This window comes from Raphanus sativus, chromosome 9 (assembly GCF_000801105.2).
Source record: "Raphanus sativus cultivar WK10039 chromosome 9, ASM80110v3, whole genome shotgun sequence".
Lineage (NCBI taxonomy): Eukaryota > Viridiplantae > Streptophyta > Magnoliopsida > Brassicales > Brassicaceae > Raphanus > Raphanus sativus.
This window is the reverse complement of record NC_079519.1, coordinates 26,925,054-26,935,050: the sequence shown is the minus strand read 5'-3', so window position 1 is coordinate 26,935,050 and position 9,997 is coordinate 26,925,054. Positions and strand designations below refer to the sequence as shown.

The following is a 9,997-nucleotide window of genomic DNA, read 5'->3' as shown; positions in this document are numbered from 1 at the left end:
ATCTTTTGATTTTTTAGTGACTAATGTATTTTTGAAAATATCTCTTTAATAAAAATAAACATGATTAATAGTACCAATATTGTGGTATAAGTTAAAAGTTTCTAATTAAATATTTAACAGAAAACCTCCGAAACTAACTTTATTAATGAATTAGACCTTCTGTCTACGGTGCCGGTCAAAAGCACCACTATGACTGATAAATCTTTAGTTTATGTGTTTTTACACTAATTAAACATAGTTGAGGAGTTTTACTATTAAATATCTAAAAAAATCCAAAATATAATAAGACTATGTAAAATTGACTTAAATTTTCAATTAGCATTTTAAAATAAAACTGTAAATATATAAGCCTGATTTATTTTAAAATCAACATTATATATATATACATTAAAATGTAAAAAAACCAGAAAATATAGTAAAAATTATCGAAACAGAGGATTAGAGCCAAAACAACTAAAATCCCCTTAGAGAACTAGAGCAATATTTCATGCTACCTGTCTTCGCTTGAGAGTGGTTCACTTCACCAACTTTTTTGCCTCCAAAATGGCGAACGAAGAACCAATGTCGCATCACTACCAACAAATATATATGTTACCCGCCGGCTAGAGGTCAAAATTGTACATCCTGGGCGGATATAGCCCTCTAGCTTAACAAGAGGAAGAAGACATTCATGTTCATCCGTCTGGTCTCAGCAGCTGGAACTGGGTTCTTCTATGTCAAGAGAAAGAGTAGCAAGGGGCTTCTTGAGAAGCTTGAGTTCCGCAAGTACGATACTCGTGTCAACCGCCATGTCCTCTTCACCGAGCAGAAGATGAAATGACTCAAAACTCGAAGATGAAGTGACTTCAACAAGAGGAAGAAGACGTTCAGAGATATCTATGCTACCCACCGGCTATTGATCTCCAAGATTCACGAGTCGCCGGTTTTATATATTATGTTTTGTTTTATTAGTGAAAAGAGGTCAAGAAATTCAATATTATTTTTTCATCTATTTATATCTAATTTTATTTACAAAATTTGTTTGTTAAATTTTTCTTTATATTTGTATAATCTCAATTGAGAACAAAATCAGTTTTAATCTCAATTTCTCTCTCACTTTATATCTTTAGTTTTTCTTTATTTCTGTCGATGATCTGGATGCATTCCATATCTTGTCTTTCTTACATTTCCATCCAGATCCGCTTTTATGTTGGTGACCTAGTGTATGTTTGAATGTCTTTGCATGTTGATTTTGAGTCCTCTTTGGATCTTCCCTGGTTCCATCTTTGGTATTTCTTGTTTTCTCATGAGTTGTCGAATCCCAGGTTTGTTTAAATTCGCTCATTATCTTTTTGCTTCTCCGTCATGGCCTCTTCCGGTTAATGGCTTAGGAAAACTTGTTAAAGTTTTAACGTGTTGGTGTATGAAGTTGTGATCTCTTTTTTGCATGTATATTCACTATAGGAGTTTTCGCTGTTGTTGGTTTGGCGGCCATGTGTTGGCTCCCTCGATTGTCTCACCCAGAACTTCTATGTCAAAAACTGGTTGTTCTATGATTATGGATTGAGGCAATTCTTCTCATGCCCCTATTCTCATTCCTTAATCTTTATTAAACAGTTTTTTCTTTTAATTTTATATGTCAAACGAAAAATCATAAAATTAATTGGAAACGTGAATAATTTTTATTTGATTTATAGAATTGATAAAAATATTTCAAAAATTAAAAAAAAAAACTGTTTTTTTACATTTTCACGAAAATCATCAAAATATGATTAAAATGATTTTAAAATTTGTTTTTTCAATTTTGAAAGGTATAGAAATTAAATATTTTCTCAAGGGTTTACTAATCCATAGGGGGTTTAGGGTTTAATTTTGAAGAAGAGGGAGGATTTGATTTGGAATTTTTTAATCAAAAATAAAATTATGGAAAAGGGACATAGGAGATCAAGCGAGGGCATAAGAGATTGTCTCTAGAAAAATAGGGGGTATGGGAAAAGTTGACTCTTATGGGTTTCAACATCTGTCTATGGTTAATCTATTTAGGGGTATGTTTAATTAATTATCTTTATATTTGTATTTTGGGTTCATTTTATGAAGCCCAAACTAAAGCCCAAGTTTATTATTCATTTCAAACTTTTGTAGCCCATGTAACTAGGGTTTCTAGATTATTATATATGATGTAGTGTATTTTGATGAATGTAACCTTGGCTGCTACAAACAGTTTCTCCTCTTCTTATTTTGAATGAAATATTGTGTCTTTTAGAGCATCTATAACATCCCTTCATCCCTTCATTTTTTAAAGGTTTTTGCACTCCAACAGCCCTTTATCCCTTCATTTTTTAAAGGGATGAACAGTACACCTCGAAATATGAAGGGGCACTGTAGAGGCCTTTAAAACACTGTTTACTTTTCACTTTAGTCCTTCTATTTATATATGTTTAATGATTGTGTACTTATTGTTTCTTATTTGGCATTCTACTATTATAATTATACTGACACTTAAATATTATGATTTTGGTCTTATAAAATTATTTTTAAATAATAATAATATATTAATAAATATTATATACCAATATATACTAATATTCAATAAAAACAAAATATAAACATATTATTTCACACATTATATTTTGGGAAATTTTACACAAATACAAAATTATATTTCAATCATAATATTTTACATCAAATAAAAGTTACATAAACTGAAATATTACACATTAAAATATATCTTACAATACTAATATTCAGATAAATCCATAAGCTGAAAAATTCCACATTGAATATATATTACTAATATTAAGGTAAATTTGGTCTTGAACCTCCAAAATCACCAAAGTATTCTCGATATGAATTTTGAGCATTCTCTTCGGTTTGTTGTTGCTGAGTTCTTTTTTGTATGATTCTTACTTGTTCAGCTCGGATAAACTCGCGAGTGTTAATATCATCAATGGAGTTTAGAATTTTCAATAGGATTTTATTTTCAGCCTCCATTTCTTCCAGAGCTATTTTTTTTGCTTGATTTTGCATATGTAACTGAACCATCTCATAAGTTTTTTCTCTAGATGATGCACTTTCTTTTAAGAAATCTAGGATTTGTTCATTTGCTGAATCCACATTATCCATAGATGAAGTATTACCTTCAGAAAGTTTTCTTTTAAGTTTTGCTTTCTTCGATCCAATAGGACGTTGTGACGAATTTGAAGAACTTCCAGGAGATTGTGATGCTGGGGAGCCGACAGTATCACTCTCAATATCCGGAATACCGACATTGATATTATCTGAAAACTTTGGAATATCTTTCATTAAAAGCCACACATGATCAAATTTAAAAACTTTTTTTAGTTTTGGGTCTTGCATCAATAATTTTTTTGCCTTTTCCATCTGCAAATATTTTGGGAATTAAAGAACATGATTAGATACATAAACACTAATAAAAATATATAACAAATACTAATAAAATTTATACTTACAATGTCTTGATCGGATGCGCCACTTGGATGCATATTTTGCACTTGGATCACACAGCTCTTCAAGTTTCTAACAGCATACAAAATGATACCCATCCTACTTTCTAAAGATCCATTACTTCTAATTTCCCAAGTCTCTATTTTTTTTTCATTGTAAGATTTTTTTATTTTTTCCCATAGTTTCTTCAGAGTTTGATTGTTGATAGCAATGGGATCTTGTGAAATTTCTAAGTAGACATGACATAACAACTCATCTTCTTGTTGGTTGAATGATGTACCTCTATTTTTCCATTTTTGTAAACAAGAGAAAGAAACGAATGAGTGGGATGGAGAAATTGTGATCTAGTAACTGTGATTTTTTTCATTTGGTAAAATCTAATATTTATACACAAAAAATATGGTTGGAGGTTATCTTATTTACTAAATATGGTTGGATGTTGGATAGTAAATTACAAAATTTCATTTAATGGTTGATGAGACAAGAAATCAATTAAATGGCCTATTGAATGGTGTGAATCAATTGAATATGGTTGGTGGTTGCTTATGGTTGGAGGTTGGATGTTCAATGTTAGATAAAAAAATGACAAAGTTTCAATTTAATAGTTGATGAGACATAGTAATATTTATTTCTATATATATATATGCATTTGCATCTACGAACATATCAACAAAACTTCTCATAAAAATGAGTTTTAATATCCAAAATGCTTCTTTTCAAAAAAATTCTTCTTCTTCTTCTTCTTCAGACTCATTTGAATTAGATCAATGGATTATTGATGAAAATGAGACAATAGAGAGAGAAGAACAAATTGCAGTCAATTTGTTTATCAACAATAATCGTTTTATTCACCAATTCAATCAGGAAAATAATCATGTAAGTCACCGAGGTTCTATCATTGGTCGTTCAGTTATTTTTCGTGATAGAGAAAATGCTCATCGTAATTTGTACAATGATTATTTTTCTGATCATCCTGTGTATGGTGAAAGAGAGTTTCATCGTCGATTTAGAATGTCACGGAGGTTATTTCTTCACCTTGTCGATGCCGTCAAGCAACATGACAACTACTTCAACCAACGACATGATGCATCTGGTAGACTTGGATTATCAACTTTACAAAAAGTAACAGCTGCTCTTCGGATCTTGGCATATGGCATGCCTGCTGATGCGACCGATGAATACATTAAAATAGGAGAGTCTACAGCAATTGAATGCATGAAAAGATTTTGTCGTGCAATTGTATTTGTCTTTTCAGAGTGGTATCTCAGGTCACCAACACCAGTGGACGTTTCTAGGCTTCTCAATATTGGCCAACAACGCGGATTTCCTGGAATGTTAGGCAGTCTTGATTGCATGCATTGGAAGTGGAAAAACTGTCCAACGGCATGGGCAGGACAATTTGCAGGCCGTAGCGGGTCACCTACGATCATTCTCGAAGCGGTTGCAGATTATGATCTATGGATATGACATGCCTTTTTCGGAATGCCGGGAAGTAACAACGATATTAATGTTCTGAAATCTTCCAATTTATTTTCCAAGCTTGCTCAAGGTACCGCTCCTCCAGCTAATTACACAATTCAAGGTCAGGATTATAACATGGGTTATTATTTGGCTGATGGTATATATCCTAAATGGTCAACCATTGTTCAAACAATAAGCGATCCCCAAGGTCAAAAGAAAAAATTGTTTGCTGCAAGACAAGAATCATGTCGGAAAGATGTTGAACGGGCTTTTGGAGTTCTACAAGCCAAATTTGCTATCGTCGTAGGATCCTCACGTTATTGGAAGAAAGAGGTATTGCATGATATAATGACTTCATGTATTATAATGCATAACATGATAATTGAAGATGAACGAGATATCAATGCACCGATTCGAGATGCAAGACCGGCTCCGCCAATAAATGTTGAGATGGCCATAAACGAAGATATGCGTTTTCAATAATTTTGCACGTAATCTTCGAATAAAAAATAAGGATGCTCATTTAGCAATTAAAAATGCTTTGATTGAGCATATTTGGGAGCATTACGGAAATAATCGTATTGATTAGTTTTGTATTTTTAATATATATATATATATATATTGTAATTTGAATTTTTTATGTTTATTATTATATGTAATTTTATGTTTTTATGTTTTTTATCTTTTATTATAAGTAATTTGATGTTATAATTAGATATTTTTACTAATTATGTCAATAATAAATAATAATATGTGTTTACTGTTAATTCTTAAAATTTTAATGACTATAATGAACTATTACTGAAATTGAGGACTAAAGTGTAAAATATAAGCTTTCGAGAAAAAAAATTTGAAGGTCACCATTGGAGAATCACCCCTTCAACCCTTTATTTTGAAGGTGAACCCTACAAAAAATGAAGGGGCTTGTTGGAGATGCTCTTAGCTCTTGCAGACAAACTCAAAGTTTTTCCCTTTCTTGTTCTTTACATTTCAATAAGGCTTTAACAAGCTATTCTATTAATGTTTTAATAAAGCTTTTTGAGCATTTTCTACAAATGTTATCATGGTATTGGAGCTCAATGGAGTAAATCTTTGGCTCTATGGGTTTTATTACACTCTTTTTTACTCAAGAAAGGAAACCGGTTCATGGGTTTTATTTATTCTATTCGGCTCAGCATTTCTGAACACGTCACTACATGGAACAAGAGGACAACATCATCCGGCCTTTTCAACACTGAGTCAACAAGACTTTGTCTTTAAGCTTCAGACAAACGAATTCAGTTAGATGAAGCTGTGTGTGTGTGTTCTGGTTAAGGATGAAGCTGAAGTTGAGAAGAAGCTCTGATACCATGATAACATTTGTAGAAAATGCTCAAAGAGCTTTATTAGGACATAAATAGAATGACTTGTTAAAGTCTTATTGAAATGTAAAAAACAAGAAAGGGAAAAACTTTCTGTTTGTCTGCAAGAGCTAAAAGACACGATTATATTTCATTCAAAATAAGAAGAGGAGAAGCTGTTTGTAGCAGCCAGGGTTACATTCATCAAACACATTACATCATATATAAGAATCTAGAAACTCTAGTTACATAGGCTACAAAAACTTCAGATGGATAATAAACTTGAGCTTTAATTTGGGGTCAATATATTTTATCTTCCATTTGTAGGCTAATGATTTCAGAGATATCTATGCTACCTGCCGGCTATTGATCTCCAAGATTTCCGAGTCACCGGTTTTATATATTATGTTTTGTTTTATCAGTGAAAAAGGTCAAAATTCAAATATTATTTTTTCATCTATTTTATATCTAATTTTATTTACAAAATATTTTTGTTAAATTTTTCTTTATATGTGTATAATCTCAATTGAGAACAAAATCAGTTTTAATCGAACATTTTTTATTAAAAGGATTTGTATTTCTTCTTGTATTTTTTTCGATCTTTGGTGTGTAATATCTAAACTACAATGGCATAAAATATTTGTCGATCTATTTTCGCATCACTAATCTACAATGGCATAAAATATTTGTCGATCTTATCAGAAGGAGGATGACTGCATGATTCATAGAATCATAGATTCAATAGCAATTGCCATAGGTAAAACCATATTATATACACATGAACGATACATCGATGCTTGAAAGCGTCGTACATAGATTTCCCTTTATTCGTTGAATATATATTCCCCCTTTAGCCACGACCCACGAGCAAAGTCTAATAGATGATTTAATGGGCCGGTAATTGATTCATAAGACATGTTCTAGAGACATCCACAGGTTTTGGTTTTGGGTGGATAAGCGTTTGGAGTTGCACTTAACTTCTCACTCATTTTTTTCAGGTTGATAGATTTTTGCTCTTTTTGTTTCTCAATTTTTTCTCTTTTCGCTTCTGCAATTTTTTCAATTTCTGGTATTTTTTTCTTGAATATTTTTGAATATTCATCTTTCTCCACTTCTAAATTTTCCTGAAAAGAATGAATGAAGAAAATAACTAATACTGTCGTAATTAAAAATGTGTATAGTATAAGTTTTTTTGAATCACGTATATAGTATAAGTTATGTCTAATTACTTTAAATCAAATGTTTAGATCCTTCATAATAATTTTGCAGGACCATTTTTTGGGGTTAAACGTTAACATACAATGTCTGACCGATTGAATTTTAAAATATACTTTTTGTATTAAAAAAATGGTTTCAACTTTTTGTATTAAAAATAGTTTCAATTTTTTGTCAAAAACCTAAACATTATAAATAGTTTCTTCCAATATGAATCGAATCCGACCAGCGGAAGGCTACTAGTCCTATACCACTGGAGAACCCGACGTTAGTGTTTTTTTCTAATTTTTTTATAAAAAAAATAAAATATACTTATTTATCACTTTTTAAAAATTTCAAATAATAACATACATTTTTTATGATTTGCTTAAATTCATCATGAATGCTAACTATGTAATAATATATATACCTCCATTTTCTTCAAGTCTAACTCTAGAGATGTCTTCACGTTGTTTTCCCATGTCTCAATGGAGCAAAGTTCTTTGTACGCTCTGTTTAAATTGACAAATATTTTTTGAAAATGTCAATAACATTAATATATCTATATTATCAAATAAATACATTTTATTCTCGCATATAGTACAAAATATATATAATTATACTTTTTAAATTATTTCTTCATATAATACCTGTGTTGAAATTTGTTAGTTACTATTTTTTAATGCAACATAATGTTGATCTTCATGGTTCTAACTTCGAACCTCGCAAATCACTGTGGTATATTATTACTTTCGAAAAAAAAACTATGGTATATTTTTGTAAATCTTACTTGGTTTGAGCTTTGGCCTTCTCGTTCTCTTCCCATGCATTTATCAACGCAAGAGTCTTCTCTTTCTCTATCTCAACAAAATTTTCATCTACATTCCAAATAACTTTTCTTTAAAAGCTTTATAAATAATGTAAAAATTTGGTTTGAACAAAATAGTAGTACACTGATGTAATGGAGAATCATTCTTGGTTTGTTCAGCTTGTGCCATGTTAGGGTTTCTCTTCTCGTCCGTCTTCCTTTTAATTTTTGCGAGAGTTTTACAGAGTTGAAAAAACTATATATATATTAGTAATACTTTAGTAACGGGAGAGCAACAAAATGAATGATAGACACTACCTTAGCTGCAGATTAACTAAAGACAAGGAAAAGAAGTGGGTATCTCATATATTTAACGATGACCTCAAGTTAGGTGTAGGAGTTTTATGTCCGAGTCTCATCAATATATACATGCCAATCGATAGCATCGATCATTTTTACTCTAAGAAAGCAATGAACTATTTGGTAGGTAAAAGATTTTATTAATCAATGTACTAGTAAAAATGTACTTAAAGGAAGCTCCAAGTGCATTGAGTGAATGACTTAACTAATGCTGTATAAAGTATAAAAGAATCTAAGTATTGTATTTATTACTTAATATTTTAAAACAATATATCTCGAGTTCATGAAAATTTGACTGTTAAATCTACGGTGCAGTATGAAGAAAAAACGGGCATGGCAACTCTAACAATCAGAAGATCGGTGCTCTTTACCTCCTGGTGGTCTTATACATGCTGTTGTTAACAAGATTTAGGGCGGAAGTTGCAAGATTATGTTTCATATCACCCACAAATCTATTCGTCAATGGATAATTCAGAGAGAAGTTTGGCATATTGATGATTGCCTATTCTTTTTACTTCTATGGATTCCAGAGAGCTCTTTTAAAATTCCATAATTTCCACTCTTCTAGTTTGGGCTACTTTAAATAGCATACCCGATTGCTGCTACTCTATCCCATAAATCTTGGAGAACCTATTCTAACCCATAAATCTCGTTTGGATCCTACTAGTATGGGAGAAGCTAAAGTGTTAGTAGAAATGGAGTTAAATAAAGATTTTCCAAAACTTATTTCTCTTGACGATAAACAGGGCAACATATATCTTGTTAATGTTGACTACACATGGATTACATCCATTTGTGAGAGATGTGAAAATTTAGGGCACAAAGCAAAGCGGTGTCTCTTCCCTTCTAAGCCCCCGCAGGATTCAATATTTGTGTCAAATAAAGTTGATATCGGTGCATGCTGAGATCCCTATTGTGGATATTGACCTTATCTTCAAACAAAGTGATAACGCTACATCTTCTTTGTCACCAAAACACCAACTATCCAACTGGCCACTGGAAAAAATTTGCTCACTACCTCAGAATCTGCTACCCAAGTGTCTCAGAATTTTACCAAAAAGATGGAAGGTCTCTCAGTACCTGCATCGGTCATACCTTGCAACCTGTTTTGGAGGCTACTCATCAGCGTCCTTTGACTCCTTCAGGTGCTACTATTTTATCTTCTTCTTGTTTTCAGCATGATGATCAAGCTGCTTCGCCTAGCACTTTCAAACACTTTACCTATATTAGTAGATTCACAATCTACTTCCACTACAACACCTATTATGGAAATTCCTACATCAAGCATTATCAACAACGAAGCCTGTGAACCTTTAGTTGTTGATTCCTTAACCACAACACTCGAAGCTACTACATTTGATATTCCTTCTCATTTCCCTGTTTAAACAGT

General features: G+C 31.7%; 4 protein-coding genes across 5 annotated transcripts in view; 2 read left to right on the top strand and 2 right to left on the bottom strand.

Annotated features, from left to right (window-relative positions):
• Positions 1-844, top strand: part of LOC108825193 (uncharacterized) — a 13,523-nt gene extending 12,679 nt beyond the window's left edge. The window contains exon 3 of the mRNA XM_018598519.2: positions 647-844. Within this exon, the coding sequence (XP_018454021.2) occupies positions 647-820 (174 nt within the window). The 3' untranslated portion in view covers positions 821-844. The remainder of the gene's footprint in view (positions 1-646) is intronic.
• A 1,791-nt stretch (positions 845-2,635) lies between these two features.
• On the bottom strand, positions 2,636-3,780 carry LOC130499700 (uncharacterized). The gene is made up of 2 exons (XM_056994035.1): positions 3,450-3,780; positions 2,636-3,360 (listed from the first exon to the last, which is right to left on the bottom strand). The coding sequence occupies exons 1-2, from the start codon at positions 3,540-3,542 to the stop codon at positions 2,776-2,778; spliced, it is 678 nt and encodes a 225-aa protein (XP_056850015.1). The 5' UTR covers positions 3,543-3,780; the 3' UTR covers positions 2,636-2,775.
• A 351-nt stretch (positions 3,781-4,131) lies between these two features.
• Positions 4,132-4,995, top strand: LOC108838702 (uncharacterized). The gene has a single exon (XM_056993720.1). It carries the CDS (start codon positions 4,132-4,134, stop codon positions 4,909-4,911), a length of 780 nt encoding a protein of 259 aa, XP_056849700.1. The 3' UTR covers positions 4,912-4,995.
• Positions 4,996-6,955: 1,960 nt separating this feature from the next.
• Positions 6,956-8,665, bottom strand: LOC108826021 (remorin 1.4). 2 transcript variants are annotated; one of them, XM_056993463.1, is made up of 5 exons: positions 8,566-8,665; positions 8,392-8,465; positions 8,230-8,317; positions 7,870-7,951; positions 6,956-7,369 (listed from the first exon to the last, which is right to left on the bottom strand). In XM_056993463.1, the coding sequence occupies exons 2-5, from the start codon at positions 8,435-8,437 to the stop codon at positions 7,166-7,168; spliced, it is 420 nt and encodes a 139-aa protein (XP_056849443.1). In that variant the 5' UTR covers positions 8,438-8,465; positions 8,566-8,665; the 3' UTR covers positions 6,956-7,165. The 2 variants fall into 2 exon arrangements, with proteins under 2 accessions (XP_056849443.1, XP_056849444.1); XM_056993464.1 differs by having other exon boundaries at positions 8,392-8,503; positions 8,566-8,633.
• Positions 8,666-9,997: the final 1,332 nt, after the last annotated feature.

What these genes read in the sequence shown, in the direction of transcription:
- LOC130499700 (XM_056994035.1), bottom strand. Translation starts at nt 3,542, where the DNA reads ATGGGTATCATTTTGTATGCTGTTAGAAACTTGAAGAGCTGTGTGATC. An exon ending in GCGCATCCGATCAAGACATT is followed by an intron (nt 3,361 to 3,449) that starts GTAAGTATAAAT and finishes AAATATTTGCAG; the next exon opens with ATGGAAAAGGCAAAAAAATT.
- LOC108838702 (XM_056993720.1), top strand. Translation starts at nt 4,132, where the DNA reads ATGAGTTTTAATATCCAAAATGCTTCTTTTCAAAAAAATTCTTCTTCT.
- LOC108826021 (XM_056993463.1), bottom strand. Translation starts at nt 8,437, where the DNA reads ATGGCACAAGCTGAACAAACCAAGAATGATTCTCCATTACATCAGT. An exon ending in AAGGCCAAAGCTCAAACCAA is followed by an intron (nt 7,952 to 8,229) that starts GTAAGATTTACA and finishes CAATTTAAACAG; the next exon opens with AGCGTACAAAGAACTTTGCT. An exon ending in TAGACTTGAAGAAAATGGAG is followed by an intron (nt 7,370 to 7,869) that starts GTATATATATTA and finishes CATTCTTTTCAG; the next exon opens with GAAAATTTAGAAGTGGAGAA.